This window comes from Heteronotia binoei, chromosome 15 (genome assembly GCF_032191835.1).
Source record: "Heteronotia binoei isolate CCM8104 ecotype False Entrance Well chromosome 15, APGP_CSIRO_Hbin_v1, whole genome shotgun sequence".
NCBI classification, from domain to species: Eukaryota; Metazoa; Chordata; class Lepidosauria; order Squamata; family Gekkonidae; genus Heteronotia; species Heteronotia binoei.
In genome coordinates, this window is record NC_083237.1 from 57,961,990 (window position 1) to 57,989,058 (window position 27,069).

At 48.2% G+C, this 27,069-nt stretch overlaps 1 protein-coding gene and 1 non-coding gene across 2 annotated transcripts; both read right to left on the minus strand.

The window, feature by feature from the left end:
• Nucleotides 1–1,333: 1,333 nt before the first annotated feature.
• On the minus strand, nucleotides 1,334–22,116 carry MSL1 (MSL complex subunit 1). Its single transcript, XM_060255313.1, has 8 exons — nucleotides 21,237–22,116; nucleotides 16,321–16,547; nucleotides 14,283–14,659; nucleotides 8,016–8,080; nucleotides 6,587–6,654; nucleotides 5,381–5,505; nucleotides 5,131–5,203; nucleotides 1,334–4,277 (listed from the first exon to the last, which is right to left on the minus strand). The coding sequence occupies exons 1-8, from the start codon at nucleotides 22,032–22,034 to the stop codon at nucleotides 4,187–4,189; spliced, it is 1,824 nt and encodes a 607-aa protein (XP_060111296.1). The 5' UTR covers nucleotides 22,035–22,116; the 3' UTR covers nucleotides 1,334–4,186.
• On the minus strand, nucleotides 6,867–6,939 carry TRNAA-GGC (transfer RNA alanine (anticodon GGC)). The gene has a single exon. It is a non-coding gene; the product is annotated as a tRNA-Ala (tRNA).
• Nucleotides 22,117–27,069: the final 4,953 nt, after the last annotated feature.

Consider the following 27,069-nt stretch of genomic DNA (forward strand, 5'->3'; position numbering starts at 1 on the left):
GCAGCCATTTTCTCCTAGGAGTGTGACATTCCTAGGTAGGCGACAGGTTAGGATGAAGTAGAAGAGACAGCTGAGTCTAAAAGCTGTGAAGTAACACAGGGTGAAATGCAAGTATCTAAGATTTGGATCTAATAAAAATGTTAAGACCATCAAGCTAGTATAGATGAATTAGGACTTCTTACTCATTACAGGTCATATTTTATGAACTCTCCATTTAGTAGAATAGGAGTCAATTGCACCTTTAAGACCAACGTAGTTTTATTCAGAACGTAAGCTTTCGTGCGCATGTACACGTCTTCAGACAAGGAATGAGGTACAGTAAGCAGAGCAACATATCTGGTGGGGTTTGGAATGCCAAATGGTACAAAGTTAAAAACCAATAGCAGAATAGTAAAATTAACATTCAGAATTTTAATTCATTTTACTATTTAATTTTACTATTCTATTGGTTTTTAACTTTGTACCACTTGGCATTCCAATCCCCACCAGATATATGTGGCTCTGCTTACCGTACCTCATTCCTCGTCTGAAGAAGTGTGCATGCACACAAAAGCTTACGTTCTGAATAAAACTAAGTTGGGCTTAAAGGTGCAATTGACTCCTATTTTGTTCTACTTCAGACCAACACGGCTGCCTATTTGGATCTATCTCCATTTAGTACAGGCGTTTGGCTAAACTTATATAAACACTGTTCCTAGTGTTTGTATTCCATGGCCTTTTGGCTTCACTGTATTTTCCCCCATACATGTCCTTCATGAACATATGAAATTATATAAGCCCTGTACATACAATCCCTTCTGTGTTAACTGGAGAGAGAGAGAGCAGGAACGCAGCCTTCCCGATCACTGGTCCATGAGCACAGCGCATATGCAAGGAGGCAATGTCGACGTTTATGCACTCTCCCTGTGATGGGGGATGATGCTTTCCAAACACGCTGTTCACTGGGAAGGAGCACATGTGTAGGACGCTGTCTCCACACATAGGAACCAGCTCATAGCTAGCAATGATATGAGGGGTAGCTCCCTGTTGATACCCCTGCCCCTCTACTGATGAAAACCTAGAATCGCAGATTTTGTCAAAAGATTTTCAGCCGAGATCCTTTCTCCTGGAGTGGGAAGGATTGAGCCTGGGCCTTGTTCTGCCATCAAAGGGATGGCTCTGCCTCGTGAAATGTTACCTCATGACAACTATGTTATTATTTAAGCTGTTACTGGAGTCTTTACAGCTTGTATGTTCGACTGCTGTCTGTTAAAAAGTGATCTGGAGTCAGAATGAAGCCATCTCCAGACTTTTACTCAAGCTGTCAATCAAGGCTCAAAGCGTGAAAAAAGCATTCATGTTTTTCATTTTATTGTAAAAAAAAAAATGATTTGTTCCAATTTTGTTTAAACGTACAAGCAGAATTTCTTTTAATACTCCCTGTTAACACTGTTAAACCTAAATGAACTGAAGCAAAAATTAAAAAAAGGCAAACATTAACAGCCACAAATTTGGTATTTACAAACGTTTTTTTCTTTATAAGATATTTACAAGACAACTGATTTTACATATTTAAAATGGTATCAAAAAGGATGCGTTTGCAGACAACCACGTGTCAAGGGCAGGAAAACAAGGGGGGGGGGGAGTTACAGACACTGCTTTTAGAACTACAGTAAACTTGGTTAAAGGAAGGAACATTTTGTTTTAAACAAAAACCAGATCTGATGTGCAAGGGCATTTCATTAATATGAATTTCACAGTGCTGTACCCTCTACAGGGAGAAAAGACTATTACTTTGCCCCCGCTCCCAGCTAACATCCACTGCAAACTCTTTATACGACCCCCCCTAACTACTTTTGCACACCTTTTTTCTGATGCATGTGTTAGTATTTAATGGGATACTTCATGAAAGCCAGCATAACGAACTGGCAAAGAGGGAACATTCGCTTTTATGTTTCAGGAATACAGGACTGTGGCACTTCCAACAGAGTCATATTTTGGGCCATGTGATAACTTTTTTCCTCCCCTCCCCACCCCCCCCACAAAACCAAGATATGATCTTGAAACTCTTTTGCTTCTTTCAGAGGAGGATAAAGAAGGGAGGATCAAGCTCTGAAATCAACAATGCCTTTAAGAAACCTCCACCTAACGTTTATTTTATACATCCAGACTTTTAACAGCAGGGCAGGGGGGAGAAGGATGCATGCTGGCATGCTAAAAACCAAGAGACCCAAATACAGCCTTAATTAAAATCAAATTAAATTAGGCAGCAAGCGTTGAGCACAACCCCAGCAACACAGGCTACTTGGCAAAGAGAGAGTCTAAGTCATACTTGTGACTCTTCTACAGTAGTCACCTTGCATGTGTTACCTTCTGTTCTAAAAGTATCCTTTTGAATTTCTAGAGAACATAATGCAGAAACGGAGCAGCAGCTACTAGAAATGTGTGGTAGCAGAGAGAGAAGAATATTGCCGGGCGACTGAGCCTCCTCCCAGTTTTCCACAACAGCAGATATTGTCCTGCCCTGCACGTTTAATCCAGAAAAGTGAGGTTTTGCTTTTGCACTGAATGAATTACAATTTCTATAGAAATGGAAAAGGAGGAAGGTCGTTTCACTGCTCTTCTATAAATGCACACAGAGCTTTTCCACAGTTGTACAGATCAGACAGATGAGCGTGTGGGAGTTTCCCAGTCCACTAGCTACAAAAGTTTACCAGAATCTTACTTTTAAAGAAATGCCAGCCAAGCTCCAAAGAACACAAATCAAGGTTTCAGGTGTTACACTCTAGCTTAATTCATTATTATACACAAAAGTGGGGGAGGGGGGCCTGCTTTTTTTTGCCAGTGGGAATAACTTGCTGTAACTACGAGTGCGGTATAAGGATTGCCACTAACAGACTTCAACCTTCATAAAGGCATACAAAAATTGCCAAGAGCGAGGTCGCAGTGGACTTCAGATAAGGGAGGGAAACATCTGGAGGCAACATAACCCTTTCGAGAGGCGTTCTGAGAATGAACCATTTTTTCTCGTTGCTTTCCTTCCCTCTGGCAGCCTCCTCCGGGGAAGGAAGAACACAGTGGTTTCTGAGCAACTCATCGGTTCCGTCCAATACCAAGGCAAGCGGGCATAGCCTTTGATGCAGGAGGGGAGGCCAATTTTGGTGATGTTGCTTGGTGCCCTTTTCGCAAGGCAGTATCCCCAACCCAGGGAATCCAAGCGCCAGAAAATCTGACAGCACTGCCACTCAACGTCGCTCTTAAGAAACTGGCATGATGCATGGAGGTTTGCAAACAAAACCCCACAATTTATGCTTTACCTTCCTTGACAGAGGGGGGAAAAAAAACTAAAGCGCTTGCTTACTGGCAAAACAAAAAATCTTAAGTAAATCGGGAACTGGACTGATGCAAACCAGTTCCCAGAGAACCGACAGCACGTGACGCGATTGTCGAGACATTCCAGCCTTCGTTCTCAGTGCTGGGACGTCAAATTTTAAACGCTCCCACCATCCATAAGAAGCAAAAGGTGAGCACCAGGTTAGTTATGCCGATTTTAAAAACTGAAAGTTACACCCATCACAGCAGGTTGGGAAGAGCCAAATGAGACAAGAAGAAATATATGGGTCCAAACTTATTTTTTTAAAAAAGAAACAAGCAGAGCGACGGCTAACTCTGTGTTAGCCCAATATACCTCCCCCCACCCGCAATTTTCAAGGGCTTTAAAGTTAGCAGGTTAAATGTTTTTAAGCAACCATTTTAGGATTTGCATGTGTGCTTTAAGAGAGGTGGATTTCATACACTTCGTAACTTACAAACGGGAACCATTTCATTGTATTTCTTACGCCCATTTATGTTTTGTGGCGCTAAAAAGGTGTTTAGTTGGGCCTGCCGAAAGGAACTCAACCACTGCATGGCCAATGCTGCCTGCTTGGCTGCGGGTCCCCCCACAACAAACCTCCAGTACTTTCCATCGAACAAAAGGAGGGGGGGAAGGAACACAGCTGAACAGTTTTAATGGGAGGGAGGGGGAAGGGAAGAGGAAAGAGAAAAACCATACAGAAGCATTTAAAAAAAAAAAAGGTCTATAGTGAACAAGAATGTACATTGAGGGGAGAAAGATTGATGTGACAGAACATACACAGTTCTCTGCCGCTGGCTGCAAATAGCACAGGGCAACCACCGAAGTAGAGATACCTCCCGGTGGGGATGCCTATTTTCTGCATGTCCGGTGAGGCGTCTGTTTCTTCTGCATCTCCAGCCGGCAACGGCTCCGCTCATCCAGCCACGGCAGTTCAAAGTTCCTGCCAGACAGAAGGGGAAAAAAAGTGGACTATGATGACAGAGTCAGGGGGGAAGGGGGGGAAGAGTAACACATTTTTCTAATCCTCAGCTAAAGGTTCAACGGTCGGACCACAGGGCTGGCGCAGAGGGCGACACAAAACGTAGGATATTTTGGATTGCCTACAGCCCGACAATTTGATTTAAACACTGTTTTAAAGATTATAGCGGAGACAAATAAAGGCAGAAGCAGAGCTGCAGGGGACATTAAACATGGCTGCATGATGTCTCTCAGGCCTAACAGCTGGGGGATCCCAACCACCATAATTGGGAGGGAGAGAAACGTCAAAAGAAAAATCAGTCCAAGCTTACCACTTATAGGAGAAGCAGCTACAATATTCCTGCCTTTTATAGGTTCAGTGCAGCTTCCCCCTCACCACTCCCCCAAATCAGGACTGGTCTTGAATATATAAGCACATTACTTTCTTTGCTTGGTAGAAAGTCGTCCTCACCTTCCACCCAATCAACACAAGCCTGCTTTCTCCTCAACCTCACGTCATCTCAGATTCCTTCATGTTTGTGCACCAAACTTTGATGCCTTGATGTATGCTGTCTCCACCAATAGCAAGGCTGAGCTCGAGACAGGGCTGGCTGCTGTTGCTTTGTAATTCCTACAGTGCTAAAGCCCGAGACAACTGACTCACATACCCAATGAGCAATGACGGACTATGTGTGTTTGGAAGGTTATCAGCCTACAGACAAGGAACGCCATCCACCCTCTCAAAAGGAAAAAAAAGACAAATACAGTCCAAGCACCTTGCTTCTGTAAGGTACAACTTCCTTTAATGCAAGCATTTAATATACAAAGATACTTACTGTGGGGTTAATTTTGGTAGTGGTCGGCCAAATGCTACAACAGGCAAGTAAGGGGTGATTAGCAAGCTTTCAACTAGGAGAGAGAGAGAAAACACACAGGAAAACATTACTACTGAAGATGCAAATGCTCTCACACGCACACACTTATATACTTGTGTTGACAATGCCTTTTAAAGGACTAGATTCTCCCAGCTTTGTCTGAGCTGCGGCAGGGAAGGGGAATTCCAGCTCTACACGTTAAGCTACTCACCATCATCTGACTCTGGGAAAAATGAGGTAACTTCAGGCTCAGATTCCTGAATTCCTTTTTTTTTATACATTCTCAGCTGCAGTCGCTGCAAAATTCTTTGCTCTCGGATCCGCTGAATATCCCACCTTTTTGCCACAGGCGGGAGAAAAGAAAAAGTGCTTTTTAAGCATTGATTCAAGAACACTACTGTTATATTTATCAACTACTGTTTTCAACTAGCACGACCTTTTACAATTAGAAGAGAGTTAAAACAGAACCAGGCATTCTGTAATTTAATTGTAACTAGTGCAGCAAACTACTTGGTTATACTTCAAACCAACAGCCTACCAATTTCAATGGGTGATCTTCAGTAACTACATTATGACAGAGGTGCTGTGATTCCATTTCCTTCACCTTCCACAATGCAACTGCTACCTAATGTTTTCCTGGTCTTAAAAGAACCCAACCGGACCCCTTTGGAAGCACTCAAGATGCTGTGTAACAATCAGTAGAGATTACAGGATTTCACAGAACCCAGGAGATGGGAAGGTGAAACTGACATGCAGGTTGAGACTGCGTTGTAGAATACTGGTTTATCCTTATTGGGTTCCGTTTAAGATCAGGCTAAACAAGACGTTATCCAAGAAGCAAGCTGATGAAGTGACTACCTTCTATGAAATAACTGCATATCCAGAAACACGATTCTGCCGGCTCATTTCAAATTGATGCACTTGGATTCTTCAGATTTAAGATTAGTTGAACTTCACCTTCAGTTGCTTGTCTAGAACTAGTCTCACAGTTTGCAAAACTGTGCACTTGACATGGAAGCAAAAGCACTCTGCACAGAAAGGTGGCTAGAGTGTATGTATTTTTTGCTGTCTGCAATTCTGTTACATTGAGAGTGCCTTTATCTTTGTACTTCGCCATTTAGCATCTGTTTTATTTGTGAAATCTGCTGTAACTTCGTTTTGATGTAGATTTCAAGACTGCTCTTTGACCACCGACCTATAATCTAGTTACTCTTATAACTTTTATATAAATTTTTGCACTACATAGGCGTATAAAGTTTACAGTCTTTTATTATACATATTGATGGTCCTATATTTCTTGTAGTGTATTTTTCCAGTCCATCACTTTCTGGCAATGTGTTCGGAAGCTGCACACTTACAAAGAAAAACAGTTTCCCAAGTTTCAGCGAGCAGGCAACAGCTTTTCGCTTTCACTCACCGTTTCCTCCTCTTCTCATCCAACTCCAGCTTTGCGTGTCGTTTGGAGAAGACGCTGTCATCTAAGTTCTGTGAAAAGTTTTACGAAAGTAAGTATGCGCACAGTTCACACAATCTGATACTCAATCAACTGAACATATATATATGAACATATGAAGCTGCCTGCTAGTGAATCAGACCCTCGGTTCATCAAAGTCAGTCTTGCCTACTCATACTGGCAGCGGCTCTCCAGGGTCTCAAGCTGAGGTTTTTCATGCCTATTTGCCTGGACCATTTGTAGCTGGAGATGCCAGGAATTGAACCTGGGACCTTCTGCTTGCCAAGCAGATGCTCTACCACTGAGCCACCATCCCTGCCCAACTGCTGAGAACTCCCTTGCCTTTCCTTCCAAAGGAAGGCTTTTCAGCCAGCCTTGCTTCCAGTGAAGTAACCTAGTCTTTTTGGCAGGGTGTTGCCGTGCCCATTTGGGAACGAAATGTAGGGGGGAAGGGAGAGAAAGGTTAGGTGAATGCATTCAGGATCTTCAGGATTTCATGTCGTAGCAGGAAGTACTTCACTTGTGAAATTAATGCTTCCCAAACCACTACTGATCCCCGACAGATGCTGGATTAGAGAGCACCAGGGAGCGTGCACGCACGTAACACGAGAGGAAGGATATTAAACGCTAGCTGCTGCATGTGTCAATTACGAGTGTCCGTATCTGCAGGTTCGGTCTTCAAAATGGCAGCGATCCTTAATAAAGGTCCTGACAGGCGACTGGCATGCAGACCCATCGGTAAAGCAGCCTCACAGCTTACAGGTAAGGCTCATGATACTTTTGATGCTTCTTAAATCTTTGGTTCAAACCAAAACACCAGAAGTTATAAAAAGAAATAAAAATGCAGGTCAGGCTTCAGTATTGCCGACTGAAGCCCTGGCAGCCGTGCCTCCTCATAAATCTCATTTCCTGCAGGTTTGACCTGTATGGTTTATTCGTCTTTAAACACACAATTCAAAAGATAGGCTGCCTGATTCAATGGCCTATCGGGGGCCATCGAGGGTCCCACTGACACTCAGCCTGATGGGATGCCCACATAGAGAAAACAGAGCAAACTGAAGGCCGTGCTCCGAGACCACATTTCTTTCAAGGGAGAATTGGATGTTCTCCTCTGTGTCATGGACGCAAATGCAAGAACAAAGAAACTGGAACTTGTTAGGTACCAGATTTCAAAGTTTCCATCCCTCCTATGTCAAAGTCAACTGGCAAACACATGGACTGTGTCTGGCAAACATTAAAACACAGCAACGTGGCCGTTTAACTTGCAGCAATCAAGAAAGGTATTCCACACAGCTCCTCTTTTTCTTCCATAGCACCACCCCACCCCTGCCCCATCTCTTAGGGCTTTATGTTTCTGGCCTCTTTCCTTACTGCTGTTGATTCTCCAACATACCTCCAAAAGCTCTGAAGGATTCAGGTCTCTTAAGGGCTCTACCACGTGGTCCCTCCATGAAGGAACTGGGAAGGGTGGAAGAAAAGAGTGTCAAAATCGTCAATTTGGAAAGGATGTTTCTGTAGAGGAACGGATGCTAGACAACCCGTCATCAATCCCACCATTACAAAGTGAAATCAAGTTTTATTGAACATTCAGGGGCATCATTAAATGCACAGTGACCTTTTCTGTTTCTACAATCCTACATTCACAAAGTGTTGAATAATCATCATGGTTCTTGTCAAACAATTTTTTTTGGGGGGGGGGGAACTTATAGCAACATATAGCAAACATGCTAAAGATTTGATCTGATCTCTGTAACACTTTTTGAGAACTTTAATTTTTAAAAAAATGATAGGTAATACATTTTAAAACTTCATGAATGGCCTTTATTTGCCATCTTCTGGAACCAAATAATCCAGAAGAGAGTTGAATAGCTCTTCAGTGCTAGTAGACATGCTTCAGTGGCAGGATTCAAGAATCCTGTTGCTCTTTTCTATGCCCCAAATCCCAAAGAAGGAGCAGGACCCTACCAGCTTTTCTTCTGAGGAAAAACTAAGCAGGGGTCCCCTTTGACCATCAGAAGAGGATCTGTTGGAGGGGAGGGGCTGTGTGCCCAAAAGCCATGTGGGATGGGAGCTGCAGTAATGAGACCTAAACCAAAGCCTCCCTCAAGTATCGACCTGACACGTACAGCAGAAAGCCACCACTAACTAAAAGGGCCATAGCAAGAGTTCAGCAACACCTGAAAGCACAGGTGGAATTCTAGCAGGAGTTCCTTTGCATATTAGGTCATACCCCCCCCCATGTAGCCAATCCTCCAAGAGCTTACAAAAAAGAACCTTGTAAGCTCTTGGGGGATTGGCTACATCAGGGGTGTGTGGCCTAATATGCAAAGGAGCTCCTGCTAGAATTCCACCCCTGCCTTAAAGACTGACAAATATTTGGGGCAGGGTAGGAGCTTTCGTGAGTCATTGATCAATCGGGTATTTGAAGCAGTGAGTAGGGAGTCACAAAAAGCTGCCCTGCCGCAAATTTTCTTAAGTCTTTCAGGTGCTCCGGGATTATTGTTCTTTCGTTGCTGCAGACAGACTAACACGGCTACCCATCTTGATCTGTCTCTAAAAGGACTTGTGAAGGAGAGCGTTAGTTCGGCCCTGTAAACAGCCTATAAATGTGACTGGCCTACAAAAACCCAGTGGCCCAACACACACCACTGTTAGTCTTATGTGGAATATTACGGCCTGAGAGGACGACGAAGTGAACTCCTTTCCAATTAACGGAAGCTTCCCAATCCAGCACCCAAAGATGTCTTTTTATTTACCGCAAAAGATCGATGGAGCGACAGTTTGTCAAGGCCGATGTGACCTTCCACCAACATCCCTCTCCTAACTTTCACCTGAACCAGATCGGCTCTCAGATTTGTTTAGAATTAACCCCAGTTCTACCTGATGGAGAGCGGAGTACCTCACAAGTCCTGTGGCATGCTCACTGCCGCAGGACGGCACGACCGGCCACCCAGCACAGACAGCTTTTAAAATTATTAGACAAGATCACCAAAAAGGATCAGCAGCAGCCATGATAACTAACAGAACTAGCATGCGGTGTTGGTCAGAAAGATGGGATTGTGACAATCTGGGTTGAAGAAGACTGCAGATTTATACCCAGCCCTTCTCTCTGAATCAGAGACTCAAGAGCAGCTTACATTCTCCTATATCTTCTCCCCCCACAACAGACACCCTGTGAGGTGGGTGGGGCTGAGAGGGCTCTCACAGCAGCTGCCCTTTCAAGGACAACTCCTGCAAGAGCTATGGCTGACCCAAGGCCATTCCAGCAGCTGCAAGCGAAGGAGTGGGGAATCAAACTCAGTTCTCCCAGATACAAGTCCACACACTTAACCACTACACCAAATAGACATCCCCATTCAGTCATGGGAACCCACAGTGTGACCTGGAGCCAGTCCATCTCCCTTTGCCGCGCAGAGTGGTTGTTATGTGGCAGCTGACATGCAGAGAGCTGCAGTAAGCCACCCTGAACTGCCTGGATAAAGGGCAGGATTAAAATGTAATAGAATAAAGCCTTCCGGTTTGCAGCCAATGTATCTCGGATGTTCAAATCGATTACATGTCAGCAGGGGATCACTATTTTTCATATGTGTGAGGTTCCCGGGGTAACCAGTCGGCCGCTGGTGAGGATGGTACTCAGCTTGGATGAGCCTTCCGATGGATCCAGCAAAGGGCCTGTAAAACGGAGCTATTCCTTCCATCAGCCGGCCCTATGCTGCGGTACCATCTCTGCTGTAATATTAAATTACCTTTTTTACTGTGCCAGATTCTTAATCTACATAACATGCGTCCAACTGAACCACCACCTGTAACTGTTTATGATCAAATTGTATTGTTTTATCGATGCGATATGCTTTAATTGTTATTTATACTGTCTTCATAATGATGCTATCCACCCTGAGCCCTTTCTGGGAGAGGACAGAATATAAATAGTCTTAACTAAAACAAAACAAAGGAGTCCCTTAAGCTTTACAGCCACGTGTCTGATTGCAAGCTGACCTCCTAAACAAGCACAGTCTTCACCGGGGGTGGCCCAACTGTGGGTCAGGGGCCACGTGTGGCTCTTTCTCACATCTCGTGTGGCTCCCCAAGCCCCCACCAGCCACTGGCCGGCTTGGAAACGGCATTTCTCTCTTTAAATCTCTTCTCAAAGCCAAGCTAGCCAGTGGCTTAGAAAATGCATTTAAAGGTAAAGTTGCTTTCTTTCCACCTCTCCCTCCCTCCATCTATTTGCCTGCCTGCCTGCCTTCCTTCCTGTCTTGTGGCTCTCAAACAGCTGACTTTATTCCATGTGGCTCTTACATTAAGCAGGTTTGACCCACCCCTGGTCTTCGCTATGTCCTCTCCATTCTAAGCACAAATCAGGTCAGAATTCCAGGCTCGCGGTCCTCGTTTTGTGGAAGTGCCGCCTGGATGTTAAGAAGAAGACTATTGGAAGAGGAAGAGGTTTCAGAAACCTGCTGTGCAAAGGAAAAGAAAATCTTTCTCAACCTTCGGAAGGAAATTGCCTCACAGCTTTTCACAGGGAGCATGCCTCGCTTGCCGTAACTTTAGAAATAAGACACAGCTGCAAGATGGCTCCGCTCAACTGAGGCACCGCGTGATGGAACACGGAGTTCATCTCAGAAGTTTGGCTTCACACAAGATGTCTGAACACTTGCATGTTGCCCGTTATTGGGGGTGGGGACTGTGAAAGCTGAATTTGGGCAGCTTCAGGAACAATCCCAATCCAACACCCCAGACAGGAATAGCAGAGGGTGGGGAATCCCCACTTCAAGTAGTAAAGAGGAAGAAAGTTGGTTTCCTCCAGAGGGTAAAATCATGCTCCAACAAGACTCCTCAAAGGGCAGAATGAATTGTTTGCCTGAAATGAACTGGGAGACCCAGGTTTGAATCCTCACAGTCCTGAAAGCTTGCTAGATGACCTTAGACAAGTTACACACCTTTGCTCAAGGAAATCTTGCAACTGTAATTCTGCTAGGAGCTAAGTTGGGGGGGGGGGGTGTGGAAAGGAAAGAAGAAGGAAATAAGGCATGCGTTCAGGCCTTTTGCTTGAATGATATTCATACAATAGACTCGTTTCCAGGGCTCCAGCCCAAAAGGTTTAGAAGGAATGGGTTATTTTCTTGTGCAGAGGAACTGCAATCACAGTTAAGAGCGCAGAACAGAAAAAAATGGCGCCACTGTCAAAGAGACAGCCCACCTAGTACAGAGTAGTCAGTTCTGTCCCATGCCTCCCCCACAGAGGGCCTAAGAAAACTGGAGACTGAGCAATAAGACTGGGGAGGGGCATAACACACTCTGTGCATAATAGTTTGCCACGAGCCCCCCTCCCCAATTCCTCCACAGCACGCATATCCCTAAGAAATAACTGCGAACAGATTGCCGTTAGCCATCAATATTGCTTCCCCTGCTTAAAAACAAAACAACCAACAACTCCAAAAGTACAGAAAAAGGTTATTTCAAGGTGCTCAAGAAGAATCAGGAGAGTGTACTGCAACAGTTAACAAAGACAGCTAGAAAAATGGCCAAGAAATTACCTCGCCCACTGAAGAACCTGAGTGCCAAAGGTCGTTGCTATCCACTTCCCAATCCAGCGGCATGGAAGTGCAGGGATTAGGGGTGAAGGTCACTCGCGTGAAATGGGGATACTATTTGGAGAAGGAATTTCACTCACTCCGAGAGCCAGTATGGAGTGTCAGATTAGGAACAGGGAGACCAAGGTTTGAATCCTCAAAGTCCTGAAAGCTTGCTAGATGACCTTAGGCAAGTCACACACCTTCGCTCAAGGAAATCTTGCAACTGTAATTCTGCTAGGAGCTAAGTGATCTTAAAAAAACACAAAACCCTACAAGGTTCACAAGACTGGGATCTCTCCAGGTCTCTAAACACTGCACTAGTCACCCTTCTTTTGATCCTTCCTGTTCCCAAAATCCGTGCCCCGTGATCTTGTCAATAATCTAATCCTCAGTATTATTTAGACAGAATGGAAGACTTCATACTACAGTCAGCTAACTTACACACCTGTATGCAGGTCAGCATTTACTGTGCATTTTATATAAGGAGGCCGAGCACCATATTTGGCATACCCCGAGAGAAAATTTAAGCTTTTACTACTGCGGTCTAGCGGCCGTTTCTAGTAGTTTGTTTCTTTTCCAGGTACAGAATTCTGAATGGACAATGGAAGGACCTGACCTCTGGGGCTTTGCCAAAGGCAGAGCTTGTGCATGGCGTTCAGTCATCTAACTGTGCACACACCCCACCGCTCTCCACTTGCCCCCTTCTCCGCTACCAATAGTGCTCTTTGGAGAACACAAAATATAAACCTAAAAAAGATTAAAATTAAAAATCGGGGATGCCAAGTAAGAAAATTAAAAGATGAAAAAAGTAAGAGTGCGCCATGCTATGCCACACTTCAAAATGCAACATTAGGGAGGAAACTGCATAAAACACCTACCATGTAACTTGAGCATACTGCGAGCACAGAACCTGGGCGATACATCTTCAATCTTGTTCAATTGGTTTTTAGCAGTAGAAAAGGACAGGAGTCCAGTAGCATCACAAAGATTAATAAAATCTGAGGCAGGGTGTGAACTTCTGTGATTATCTGAAGAAGGGAGCAGTGATAGCGTGATCCGTCTTAAGCGAGAACACAACCCTGTTCTGGGCCGTAACAAGGCAAGCCAGTTTCAGAAACTGAACGCTGCTGGCCTCATCAGCTGTTAAAAGTCGCAGCCGTGCAAACTCTCTCAAAAAGCTTTCACTATGTACCTGGGTTCCTTCATTGTTTGCCGTACAGCACAACTGATTCAGAGGGTTGCCAAGGTTGAAGCCAGGGGGGAAAAAAAAGAGAGACCTAAAATAATTATTTTGGGGGTGCTTTGACAAGACTAGATCTCTGGCTCGCTTCAGCAGGGGCCACATCTCCCAGCACAAGATTGCCTTGAGCACATCGCTTGCACCGCCAAGAAGGCTAGTATGCCGGCCTCAATTCTACTCAGCCCCACCCCTCATCGTAAGGTATCACAAAAAGAGGAACGGTTGGCTGGCAAAAATGGATGGTTACAGCAGACGCCAGGAACCCAGTAAGCCACCAAAAGATCTCTGAACAGGACAGCTGATTTTCTTTGCACACTTCCCATACCCATCGCCAGTTCGGTGTAGTGGTTAAATGTGCGGACTCTTATCTGGGAGAACCGGGTTTGATTCCCCACTCCTCCACTTGCACCTGCTGGAATGGCCTTGGGTCAGCCATAGCTCTGGCAGAGGTTGTCCCTGAAAGGGCAGCTTCTGGGAGAGCCCACTCAGCCTCACCTCCTCACAGGGTGTCTGTTGCGGGGGGCGGGGGGGAAGTTAAAGGAGACTGTAAGCCGCTCTGAGTCTCTGATTCAGAGAGAAGGGTGAAGTATAAATCTGCAGACATCTTCTTCTTCTACCTGGGGTCTAGGCCATTTGTGGCATTTCAGATGTTTCCTTAGGGGTCCGGGATCTACACCAGCGTTGCTCAGAAATGAAATGTCCCCCCCACCCGGTTTTCTTCAAGTGTTTGAAAGACTCTTAAAGCAGCACACGCCTCCCCTCCCCCCCACCCAATGAGTGGGTTCCATGCCCTCTCCACCCCGCATCCGGCCAACCACCACAAAGGCCCGAGCAAGCTTCTTACTTGCTACAGTCTCCTCCTTCTTGGGAGAAGGTTCTCGCAACGGTGAAGGAGGCGGCTGGTGCCATCGGCACAAGTACATTTCGGTGGTGGAAAGGTATGGCAAGTCTTCTGTTTCGCTGTACGAGCTCTTGTCCTTTGCGTGGCCCCCGGCTCCTTTCAGAGGGCCCAAGGATTTCAACAGTGTGTCTCCCAAAGATCGGGCTTTCTCTGGAGTCTCCTGACTTCGTAGTTCTCGCCTGGTGACCGATTCAGTTAAAGAACTGCCGGGTTCTTCTTTCAACGGAGACGACTTTGGTGATTTGCACTTCACTTTTGAAAATTCAGCCACCAGCTTTTTCATTGGAGTTTTCCTCTCCGCGCTTCCGAATGCAGACTTTCTGCAAAAGAAGACAAAAGGACGCAGCATTTATAGCAGCATATATAGAGAAGGCCGAAGCGAGAATCACCAGCTCTTATTAGCAACTATCTTAGAAATTAAAAGCAGAATTTGTATTCTCTGATTTGCACACATCTCACGGTATTTAGCTGGCTGGCCTTAAGGAAAACTTCCAGTTGTGACTATCACAAAATGTTGCAATTGAAGAATGGATCTGTAAAGCACTATCCCCATAACACCTCCCAAGTTAAAGATATGACAGCATTATATATTATGTCTGTTACAAAGGGTTTTTGGTTCAAACTAACTAGCAACAGTGAAGAGTGACTTTGCTTTAAAGGGGACCGAACAGATTCATGAAGGATAGGTGGCTAAATGGAACTGTCATCTTCAAAAGCAATACGTTTTTGAATAGCAGTGTAACAACAGGAAGGAATTTTAGCCTCAACAGATGAAATTGGATGCTGGACTGTACGGATCACACTGGTCTGATCCAGAATGGCTACTGTTCTTAAGTCAGGCTCCTCTCAAACTATCATTTGGCAGGTTTTATAAGAAGAAGAAGATGATGATGATGAAAAAGAAGATATTGGATTTATATCCCACCCTACACTCTGAATCTCAGAGTCTCAGAGCGGTCACAATCTCCTTTACCTTCTCCCCCACAACAGACACCTTGTGAGAGGTGGGGCTGAGAGAGCTCTTACAACAGCTGCTCTTTCAAGGACAACTCCTGCGAGAGCTATGGCTGACCCAAGGCCATTCCAGCAGCTGCAAATAGAGGAGTGGGGAATCAAACCCAGTTCTCCAAGATAAGAGTCTGCACACTTAACCACTACACCAAACCGGCTCTTATAAGCCGCCTTACACTGACTTAAAACAGTGACTTGAATGCTGGTGACCTGTATGGCCTATGATTGTGAGAAAGGGAAAGTTCCAATTCAGTCTTCCCTCAGATCTGAATTTGTTAGATGGTCAGCTCCCCACAACACTGATCTACAATGTTGTTCTACAGGCCTGTTGTCAACAATATTGAGAAAGTGAAGCCCTTTGAACACTGAAATGCTAATTGCGACTGATGCATCTAGCACTGTCACTATTCTCCACAGTCTTTAGCGGACTTCCTTCTCAGTCTAGATATCCCAGATTCCCATGTGGAGAAGCCAAGACGGGAAATGAAGGCTCTTCGGCAGAAAAAGCACATGCTATTCCTAAGTTATATGTCAGCAACAGGGGAAAAAAACACTGCAAGTCAATATGCAGGTAGTAGCGAGGGCACACAGAAGACCACTTAGAGAGAAAAAGTTCCTCCGTCTGCTGGAGACGCAATGGAAACGGAAGGCATTTTCTACGCTACCCATTTTTGAAGGCTTGTAACCAGGTTTAACTGCTGTGGCTTCCTCTAAAGACCCCCAGAAATTGCATTCCCCCCCCCCCCCCCGCAAGATGTCAAAAGCCTCTTTATCAGAAGGACCTTATGAAGAACTAGAATTTCTGACATCCCATGGGTGGGAACCCTAGCCAAACAGGTTTGAAACCGGCTTCAATTTGTTGCAGTGTAGAGAACAAAGGCGCAGGGTGGTGCAGAAAAGCACAGCTTTCTGGCAGTTGCTGAAGGCACACACATGCTGCCAAACCAGGGAAATAAAGTGTGGTTTTTACCGTTTGTGACCTTTTCCATTTCTTCCATAGGGGAAGTGTTTCAAAGACAGCGGCTGGGATGTCTCCAGGAGTTCTTGGGGTGGGCATTCGATAGGCAACTTCTCCGGCGCCTCAGGCTCCACCTTGTCCTCGGTTTCGTATCCTTGAAATATTTTGTGTTTTTCACGCTCGCTGTCCTTCTTCACCAGCTGCATCCTCCTTTCCATGCGCTCAATTCGAGCAAGGAGCTGGGAAGGCAACAGTGCAACGTAGATGTTACAGGTGGTGCTGTGTCAACTGAACAAAAATCCCGCCCCCCCCCCCTCACAATTTCTCAAAACTCAGTCTGCCGTAGCTTTGAGGGAAAGGGACCAGAAAATACAGAGCTATACACAGCTCCACGTGTGCACGTGTCTGATCTTGAAATATTTACCAGCCAGCACTCATATTTGCTTACGGGATGAAGCCATGCATCTTGAGAGGGGCCTAGCTGAACATATGAATTACTACCCTAAAGTAAGTTGCCTACTCCATTCTCAAATAGATGAAACTAGGGATAGCAGGCTCATATGTACCCCCAGACCTAACTATCAGCATTTACTAGAGTAGCAAGCCCTGTAACCATTTTGCCAGGATGTATTTGATGTACCACACAAAAAGCCTGGATAATCAGCGAGGATTTACAAGAAGCTGTGAAAAAACATCTCAGGGGACAACCCTGGATAACACCCTTCCCCTATGTCAGTGAACCTGATTTGCTTTATGAGGACGGAATGGGACAGGTGCTCCAGAAAATAACATGAACACGGTAGGAGTAAGCCAGAATAACCCTCACAGCCAATCTGTATATCCCACCTTGAATGGTATGCATGTGAACGGGATACTGCTGTCTCCAGCACTCCAGGGTTTCAAAGCCACGGGGAACAAGTATACTTTGGTCTCCTATAACAGGGGTCCCCAGCCCTGTACCGGTCTGTGGCCTGTTAGCAACCAGGCCGGGAGTTGCATAATTATTTCATTATATATTACAATGTAGTAATAATAATAAGAAGAAAACATTGGGTTTATATCCTGCCCTCCACTCTGAATTTCAGAGTCTCAGAGTGGCTCACAATCACCTTTACCTTCCTCCCCCACAACAGACACCCTGTGAGGTGGTTGGGGCTGAGAGCTCTCCCCAGAAGCTGTTCTTTCGAGGATAACTTTGTGAGAGCTGTGGCTGGCCTAAGGCCATTCCAGCAGCTGTAAGTGGAGGAGTGGGAAATCAAACCCAGTTCTCCCAGATAAGAGTCAGCACACTTAACCACCACACCAAACTAACAGAAATAAAGTGCACAATTGTATTATCCCAAAACTATTGCCCTCCCCGCTTCCCTGGAAAAATTGTCTTCCACAAAACTGTTTCCTGGTGCCAAAAAGGTTGGGGACCTCTGTCCTATAACTACCAGTATATAGGTAGCAAGCAAACTGTATACATAGGTGCAGGCCTACAGCTACAAATGCCCTTCAAAATAAGTAATTTCTAAAAAAAATGTTTACTACTTCTTCCCGGCTAACATTCATTAAATGGCAGTGGGAACAAGCCCTGTCTCCGCGGTGCTAAAGTGACACACTCTGAAGCAATCCCAAAGGGCTGCAATCAACACTTCTGTATCTGTGTCTCAAGCCCTGCATCCATTAAGGCTGGGATAACTCCTAACACAACTGCAAAAATGAATGGGGTGAAAATAAAGAGTCAGTGATGAGAGGGGGTGGGCTGATTGGAAGACCCAGAGCCAAAACCCTCGATTCGGCATGAGGCCTCTGACAACAATCCCCCACCCTTGCCTCGGCCCCACCTTCCAATCTATAAAAAGAGAGACAGAGAGATAGTAGCCCTGTTATGGAAACCACCACTGATCCATCTCTTTAGTCGCCACCCCTTATCACAGCTCTGTCTTCTCCCTTTGGACCCTTCCCTGTACACAAACGACCACGTAATTCCCTCCACACACGCGCACACCTGGCACACTGCAGCCAGTAAATAAATCTTTAATAGTGGAAGGTGATTGCGTGAGAATGACTGAAGATTGCACAGCACTTTGGACTGAAATGTTCTTTTTAAAAATGAAAAAAGAAAAATAACAAGGCAACAACAATGAATAGCAGGGTGACATCAAAAACTCAGGCTAAAATGTTAACCCTTTGCAGTGCTTTGCATGCATGCATTCTAGAGCCTCTCTGCTTTCATGTGAGTTTCGCAAAACGGTTTTTGAGTAATCTAACCCCACCAAAAAACACACACATACAAACTACAAAGCCTCCATCTTAGATGCCAATGCTGCACAGAGCGAAGAAGAAACTGAGAGGATGACTGAATGATGAAGTCTAAGGAGAGCTTTAGCACAACTGAAACCAAAATACCGTTGAAGCTCAAAGGATTTTGGCACCTCAGGAGGCTGGGGGGGGGGACACATGGAGGGGAAGAACTTGGTAAATCTGCAGTCAGCAGATGCAGGGATAACTGATCCAACTGTTCTGGTATCAGCCTGACTCACAAGCGTTGCTGTTTGCCTTCTAGCTCCTTAATGTGCATGAGTGTTTTTTTTGCTCGCTCTTAAGAGGGAAAAACCCCGGAGCCTTCCAAATGCTCAGCTTGCCATCCTCACATCCTTTGACTGCAAACCAGTAGCTGTGGCAACTCCATGTTGGTTGAATTTACACTGGGCTGACCAGGAAATGGATGTTTGTATCACATCCCATCTTTCTGTTACAGCTTGTAAAATATTAAACTGCTGCCACTTACTGCAAGCAGAAGAGGCCTAATTCTAGCACCCTCTCCTCACCACCCCCACAAATACAAACACGCTTCAAATACAGATGCTATCGATCATGTTGAAAATTGGAGTTTGGGGGAGGGGGGGGAGAAACCTCAGCCCTTTCCTTGACAATAACGGGTGCAGCAGCTGCAGAACTGGGAAAGAGGGGGCTATTTTTAGGCTGCAGACGTGCCACGCATAGAGGCTGGGATGACAGGACCTTTGTGAATTTGGGGAAGGGGGGGGGCACAGTGCACCACGAGAGAGACTTCTGTGGCTAAGGCTTAAAAGCAGACATTATGCATCCAGATGCACGATGCTGGCAGGAGCCATCTTACAAAACACGAACAACAAACCAACCTTCATTGGCAGCTGATTCAAAGGGTCTCCTCCAAGCTTATCTCTGTGCCCCATTCGGCTCTTGGGCTGACAGACTAGGGGAGATATGAAGCGCTTCCTGCCCTCCTGCTCACAAAAAGCATCCCTTTATAGAGGCAGTCTCTATGCAGGAGAGAAACTCTGCTCTTGGGTGGCAGGGCACAAATGGCAGGGTCTCTGCTCTGCCAAAATGCCAGGCATCCAGGCTCAGGGGTGCCCAGCGCCAGGAGTGCAGAGGGGCACCTTGCAGGAGAAATGCCGCAGACAATACTGCCTTCCCCCCTCCTTAATAAAAAGGTGACTGCTGCTTCCCTGAAGGGGAGAATCTCTGGAGAAAGGGAGACTACTAAACTGAAAGGAAGAACCTCTGGAGAGACTACTAAATTTGCAATATTCCTTTAAAAAGGAATGGTTATAATCCTCCCCTGCCCTAACCGCCCACATGGCCCACACACTGCTCTAGTACAAAAAAGGTGCTTTTCTTTTCTGTTTTGGTTTCCTCTCCAACATGGCAGTTGCAGCCCTCAGCCACAGCCCCTTTAAATTAACCCCATCTGTGCTGCATGGCCATTAACAGCAGATACCTGCCTCTTTAAGTTAACCTTGCTTTTGCCACTGTACTTTTCCAGCCCCCACCACGAGCTGCTGATTAACTCCTTGGTGACTGCAACCCCTCCCAGATCCACTCCTACCCATTGTTTGCCTTCCCCGTTCCAGGGCCTTTAACTCCACCCCAGCTACCCAGCTAGGGTTCTCAGCCTTAGCCCCGGGGTCATTAACCCCTTCCTAGCTACTTGTCAACTGGAGAGGCGCCCAATGCCTTTTTAAGGCTTAAGGTGCTGCAAAGGACTTTATAGGCTAATCAACAGTCCTTGAACATTGAAACTTTAATTGGCTTTGTGATTAAACTTCCTTACCATTTTGTCCCGGTTTGGGATTTTATTAACCACTCACTTGCTGGCCATTTTCACCTTTTCATCATACAGCCCCTTTTCAGGTCATATGGCCACTCTAGGCCCTCCTTAAATCACCCCCCCCCCCTAGATTAACCTCTCTTTGAATCATGTGCTCCCAGCATCTTAACCCTTGAGGTGCCAGCACTCACGACCACATCAACCTTTTAAGATCCCCTCGGTTCTCCAGTTCCCACCAGCATAGGGGAGAAGGCCCCACCGCTGCTTCCCACAGCACTGCAATCCTAATGTTGTTGTTGTTCCCCCCCCCCCCCCCGCTACAAATCCTAGGAGTTACACCCGTTGAAACCCAACTAATGCAATGTGCTGAGAGTGCAGCTCTGCTTAGGACTCTGCTGCAAGTCACCTCCAAGGCCCTCGGCAAGCTCAGTCTTGCCTCTGCTCCCCGACTGACCTTTGCCTGCTCCCACGGGTCTTAATCCCCCACATGAACTAACCCTCCACCCCGGGCTTATCTTGACCCTCACCCACCCACCCCGGCCTGTCCTTTAACTAGGGCTTGGCGCTTCACCTTGCCCCCATTCCTTCCTCCAGACCCCTCCCACCGCCCTACTCCCACCTCCATTAACCCCCAGCTTCCGTTGGGCGGATTTACGTCGAGCCCGCCCACCAGGAGCCCTTCTCCCTCGCACACACCCTGGACGGCATGCCAGGCGTTAACCCTTCTCGTCCGGCCCCGCGCCGTTAACCCTTGAGGCGCTGCTCGCCATCCCCACGTGTTCCCTCCACCCTGTCGGGTATTACTCATCATCCAGTCCTACAGTCCCCCCCCCCGGCCCCCACTCACCGTGTCCCGCTCGGCCTTGAGCTCCTCGATCTCCTTCTCCTTGGCCTGCAATTGCTGCTGCTGCTGCTCGATGAGGTCCAGTTGGAGCAGCAGGATCTGCTTGAGGCAGGCCGCCTGGCTGGAGGCGCCCCCGCCGGCCCCCATGGGGCTTTTCCGAAGGCTGCTTCCCCCGCCGCCGCCGCTCCCCGTGCTGCTGCTGCTGCTCCCGCTTTTCCACTTGCCGCCGGGATCCGACGAGGCCGGAGATCCTCCCGCCGCTGTCCCCGGTGGAGGCTGGCCGGGCTCGGCCGTGGCTGAAGGCGGCGACGGCAGCGGAGGAGGAGGAGAAAGAGCGGCTGGGGTTCTGCCGGGCCCGGAGTGGGGGCCGCCGCCGCGCTTGCCGTCCTTGGCTGCGGCGGTAGCGGCCGCGGTGTGTCCCGGCAGCACCGCCTGGTACTTGGAGGGGCGGGAGCTCCCAGCGGCATCGCCCACGCCCGCCTGCCGAGTGCTGCCCGCCGGGCACGGCGAGGGCACCAGGCCGCCCCAGCAGCACCCGCCGCCGCCGCCCTCCTGTTGCTGCGGCCCCGGAGCCGCTGCTGCTGCTGCAGCCGCCGCCGGGACGATGGCGCGGCCCTTGGGACCCGCGGCCGCCGCAGCCGGCACGGGGATCTGGTTCTGCGGGGGAGGCGGAGGCTGGCGGAGATGGGGGGGAGGCGGCGGCGGCTCCTCCTCTTCCTCGGGGCCAGGCTCCAGCAAGCCCGGCCCCGTCGTCGTCGTCGTCGCGGCCGCCGCCGTGGCTTTGTACACGGTGGATCGCATGGCGAGGCTGCGGCGGCTCAGGCTCCGGGTTCCGCAGCCGCGGCGCTGCTGTTGCGGGGGGTGGCGGCGCCTCCTCCTCCTCCTTTCCCCGCCTGGGCTGGATCCCCCACCTGGAGCTCCCGCGGGGCGCCGCCGCCGCCGCTGTCCTCCGCCCCGCCGAGCCCCATCGCCCCCTTCGGCGCGGCACCACCGTCCCCCGGCCTCGGCGAGCCGCTCACGGACCGTCTCCTCCCGGCCTCCGGCGGGCTGCGGCTGCCCCGAGCATCCCTCGCCGCCGGCGGGCTCCTCTCGCCACTCGACAAGGGGAGAAGGGGGCGGCAAGGAAGGGGGGGCCAACCCCGCCGCCGCTACAGGGAGAGGAAAGCCCGGGCGGTGGGAGAGGGGCTTGGCCGAAAACAGCGAGGAGGAGGAGGAGGAGGGGGGGGCGAATAACCGGGACAAACCAAATTAAACGCTCCCCACTTTGCAAACGTTATCTCACCTCCTCTAAAATGCAAAATCAATTTCTTTGCAAGAAAGGGCGGAGAGCAGGAAATCCAATAGATCTATCGGAAGGGGGGGGGGGGAAATCTCTGAAATTACCAATTCCTCCCCCCCTCCACCAGCCCTGATGTTTTTGTTCACCTGTTGGGCCTTTCTTTTCCTCCCCTGCTCACCCTTGCCAAGAAAAGGGCACCCAGAAATGGCCGCCTGCCTTGCCTAGGGCGCGCGCAGGGGGGGGGGATTTCTCTCCCTGGAACGGAAGAGAGAGGGGGGGGGGGCAGCAGCAGCTACGGGCGCCCGAGAAACCACCTCCTCGCCTCCAAAAAGCCCGCTTCCTCAGCCCTGGAAAGGAAAGTTGGAGGGGGGGGTGAGTTCACCTGCAAGGAATGGAAGCCCCCCCCCCTTCGCCGGATCTCAGCAGGGTCCGCCCTCTCCCCCTTCCCCGCAAGCAGTCCCCAAAGGAGCAATCCTTGCCTAATCGATCCTAATCGATAGACGATCGCCCAAAGCTGCAGGATTCAACACCTGGAAATGCTCAAGCTGCAGAGAACGGGAGCCTCCCCAAATAATAAGGGGCGAAGGGTTTCTTATCCTGCTCAGCACACCCTGGGGTCTTTTGGCCCCATTCCCCCTATACTAAAGAAGGGAAGCTTAAAAGGAGAGGGGGGAGGTTTCCTCCTTCCCAAATCTGCTAAGCGGGGAGACTATACTAAGGAAAGGAAGCTTTGGGGGGGGGGTCTCCTTCCCAAATCTGCCAAGTGGGGAGGGGCTATACTAAGGAAGGAAAGCTTAAAGGGGGGGGGGGTCTCCTTCCCAAATCTGCCAAGTGGGGAGGGGCTATACTAAGGAAGGGAAGCTTAAAGGGGGGGGGTCTCCTTCCCAAATCTGCTAAATGGGGAGGGGCTATACTAAGGAAGGGAAGCTTAAAGGGGGGGGGGGGTCTCCTTCCCAAATCTGCTAAGTGGGGAGGGGCTATACTAAGGAAGGGAAGCTTTGGGGGGGGTCTCCTTCCCAAATCTGCCAAGTGGGGAGGGGCTATACTAAGGAAGGAAAACTTAAAGGGAGGGGGGGTCTCCTTCCCAAATCTGCTAAGTGGGGAGGGGCTATACTAAGGAAGGGAAGCTTTGGGGGGGGGGTCACCTTCCCAAATCTGCTAAGTGGGGAGGGGCTATACTAAGGAAGGAAAGCTTAAAGGGAGGGGGGTTACCTTCCCAAATCTGCTAAGTGGGGAGGGGCTATACTAAGGAAGGGAAGCTTAAAGGGGGGGTCTCCTTCCCAAATCTGCTAAGTGGGGAGGGGCTATACTAAGGAAGGGAAGCTTAAAGGGGGGGGGTCACCTTCCCAAATCTGCCAAGTGGGGGAGGGCTATACTAAGGAAGGGAAGCTTAAGGGGGGGGGGTCTCCTTCCTAAATCTGCAAAGGAGGAAGGGGGGGCTGGAAATAAAGGAGCTCCCTCCCTCCCCACCCTCCCTCTCTTTTCTATGGGGCTCCCAGGAATGGCGGGGAGAGCTTGCTGGGAAAGGAGCTCTGGAGGGGGAAGATTCTCACCCAGGGGATGGAGTGCAATATGGGGGGGGGGGGGTGTTGAGACCTAGGGCGGGGATAGAGAGCTGGAGAGGGGGGGGGATTTTTCCTTTCCTTCCCTTCCCGCGGGCGGGGGGGCAAACGGGCGCCCTCCCCCTCCTGCTTAGGCTAAAAGGGGAGCCTTTCCCTTCCTCCCCCAGCTAGTGGAGGGGAGCCTGAAGGGTTCAAGGGAGGGGCGGGAATGTGGCCCCCTCGAGGGGCCGAGCCCCAGCTTCGTCGCGGTCTCCCACTCTGGGGGACTTTGGGGGGGGGGGGGGGATAGAGCTAGCTGCCGCTGCGGTTCGGCTGAATCGGTTACCTTTAAACGGCCGCCATTGCCTGGGCCGCCTCCTGGCAGTGCGCATGCGCCAACCGTCATCAGCAGAGGGGGAAGGAGGGGGTAAAAAAAAGGAGCGGGGGGGTTGCGCCAAGGAGGGGAAAGGGGGGGGACGGATTTGCTCTCCCCCAACTTCTTTTTTTCCCCCCAATAAAGTGTTTCGTTTGAACGTGTTGTCGTTTTATTCGTGTTACGAAGCGCAAGTTTTTTTTTGTTTTAAATCTTGCACTTTCTCCAAGGAGCCCTGGGCGGCTTCCCCCACTTCTCTCACCACCTCCATTTTTGATCCTTAGGACAATCCTGAGAGGCAGGCTTGGCTGAGTGGCCCCCGCAGCCCGCCAATAAAGCTTCAGAGCGAGGGGTTGCCAACTCTGGGTTGGGAAAGACCTGGAGATTTTTGCAGGGGGGTGGAGACTGGGGAAGGGAGAAAGTTGAAGAGAGGAAGGAACCTCAGTGGGTATAATGCCTCCAAATCAGCCATAGGGTCTACCCTCCAACTCAGCCATTTTCCTCCTGGGGAACAGTTCTATGTCCACCAAGTCTCCAGGGCTCACCTATAACCCAAAAATAGAAAGGGAGCAGGGTCGATGTTAACGAACAATCTTAACACAATTATTATACACCGACTGCACTGAAGTCTCATTGTGGTTAGCTCGCTCACCTGGAGGATGGCAACTTTATTCGTAGCAGGAAAGGATTTGAACCCAGATCCTATTCTGATACTAACCACTGTGTTCCCGGCAACGGCTCTGTGAAGTTGACATCCCTTCACAAAGCTGAAGGGCAGAAGTGAGGACAGGTCAAGGAACATTAAGAGGGGTTGTTTATTTTATTGCATTATTTTATCCAGCACTGCAGGATATGGAGATGATAGACCTAACTAAACATTATCATCGATTTACAAGGACTGCAAGATTCAGTCGACAGATTAAAGTTTTTCTTGATGGGTATCCTTTAAGGAAGCCATTTTGTGTCTGGTCTCTGATGTGTTTTCTGTAACAATTGTTGAAAACATGGTTGCCAGTCTCTAGGGCATGGAGATCTCCTGGTATTACAACAAACCTCCAGGCAACAGAGATAACTTCCCTGAAGAAAATGGCTGCTTTGGGGGTATATTCTATGATATTGTACCCTGCTGAGCTCCGTCCCCTCCCCAACCTCCACTCTCCCCAGGCTGCATCCCCAAAATCTCCAGGAATTTCCTAACCCAGAGTTGGCAAGCTTAAATAAAAAAAGATAATTTAAAACATAAGCCACATTTCACATCACCTACATAGCAAGCTTTTACTAATATTAAAATACAATTTATTGGTTACAAGCCAGGTGGACTGTTCATTAAATTAGGATGATTGTGGTGTGCATGGACCTAATAATTTTGATGCTTTAAAATTTCACTATGACTATCAGTGCTTGGTGACTGCATTTTCTGTAAAGATAAACTCCGAAGTGTAACTGTGTTGGTCTGAAGCAGAAAAACAAAGTTTGAATCCAGTTGTACCTTTAAGACCAACAAAATGTTATTCTGGGTGTAAGCTTTCATGTGCATTTCTACCCAGTACTCTCCGTATATTTTTTTTAAAAGATCTTTTAAGTATTTTGTTTATCACATTTTGAATTTTATCCATCTTTTAAGCAGCCCAAGGTGGTATATACATTTTATTTCACAAAAGAGAGGTGAACTGAAAACCAGGAAGGAACAGAAGCGCTCCTCTTGAAGGAGTAATCTTGTCTGTATGTCTGTCACATTTTATTTCAACCTTTCTTCCTTGTAGCTCAGGGCAGTATAAAAAGCCCTGGAAATTATCCTCACAGAGATCCCGCAGACTGCCCGAGAATGTGAGAGGCCCAGATTTTTCCATTTAACACAGCAGCGTAGGAACTTGAAATGGGAATCTTCTTAGGGTTGCCAGGTCTGGATTGGAAAATAACTGGAGATTTTGGGAGTGGATCTGGGGACAGGCAGGGTTTGGAGAGGGGCCTCAGCATGCTACAACGCCCTAGAGTCCACCCTTCGAAGCAGCCATTTTCTCATCTCTGCTGGATGGAAATAAGTTGTAAAAGTGGGACATCTCCAGGCCCCACCTGGAGGCTGGCAGCCCTACTTCTCACTCCTAGTCCAACACAATAACACAGAGGCTATGAGTCTTACTTGAAGAGCGAAACAAATGCTGGTTTTCCAGACTTTTTGGGAGAAAGTATGGAATATATCACAGATTGTGGAACAAAAGAAGACATGTGCCTGTGTTAAAGGAACCGTTGTTGAGCCCCGAAGCCCAAGCATGCCATTCTCTGTTGCAGGGGTCCTGCTGACACCTCTCCTGGTATTTTTTAGGGTTGGGTAGCCAACCCCTAGGTCAGGGGTGTCAAACATGCACCCCGGGGGCCAAATCAGGCCCCCGGAGGGCTCCTATCAGGCCCCCAAGCAACTGACTCATCTGCTTCCTTCTCCCTCCCTCTTGCTTCCTTCTGCATCTCAACTTGCTTTGCACGGCTTGATCAATTGCACAGGAGCTACAAAGCAAAACCTCAATGTTCTCCATTGGTTGAGGCTCCTCCCTCTTCTGGTTCCTGGAGAGGGAGGGAAAGAGCCAGAACTTCGTTTACCCAGCTCCCTGGATCCCATGGAAGAAATACAAAGGAAGCACCTTTAAG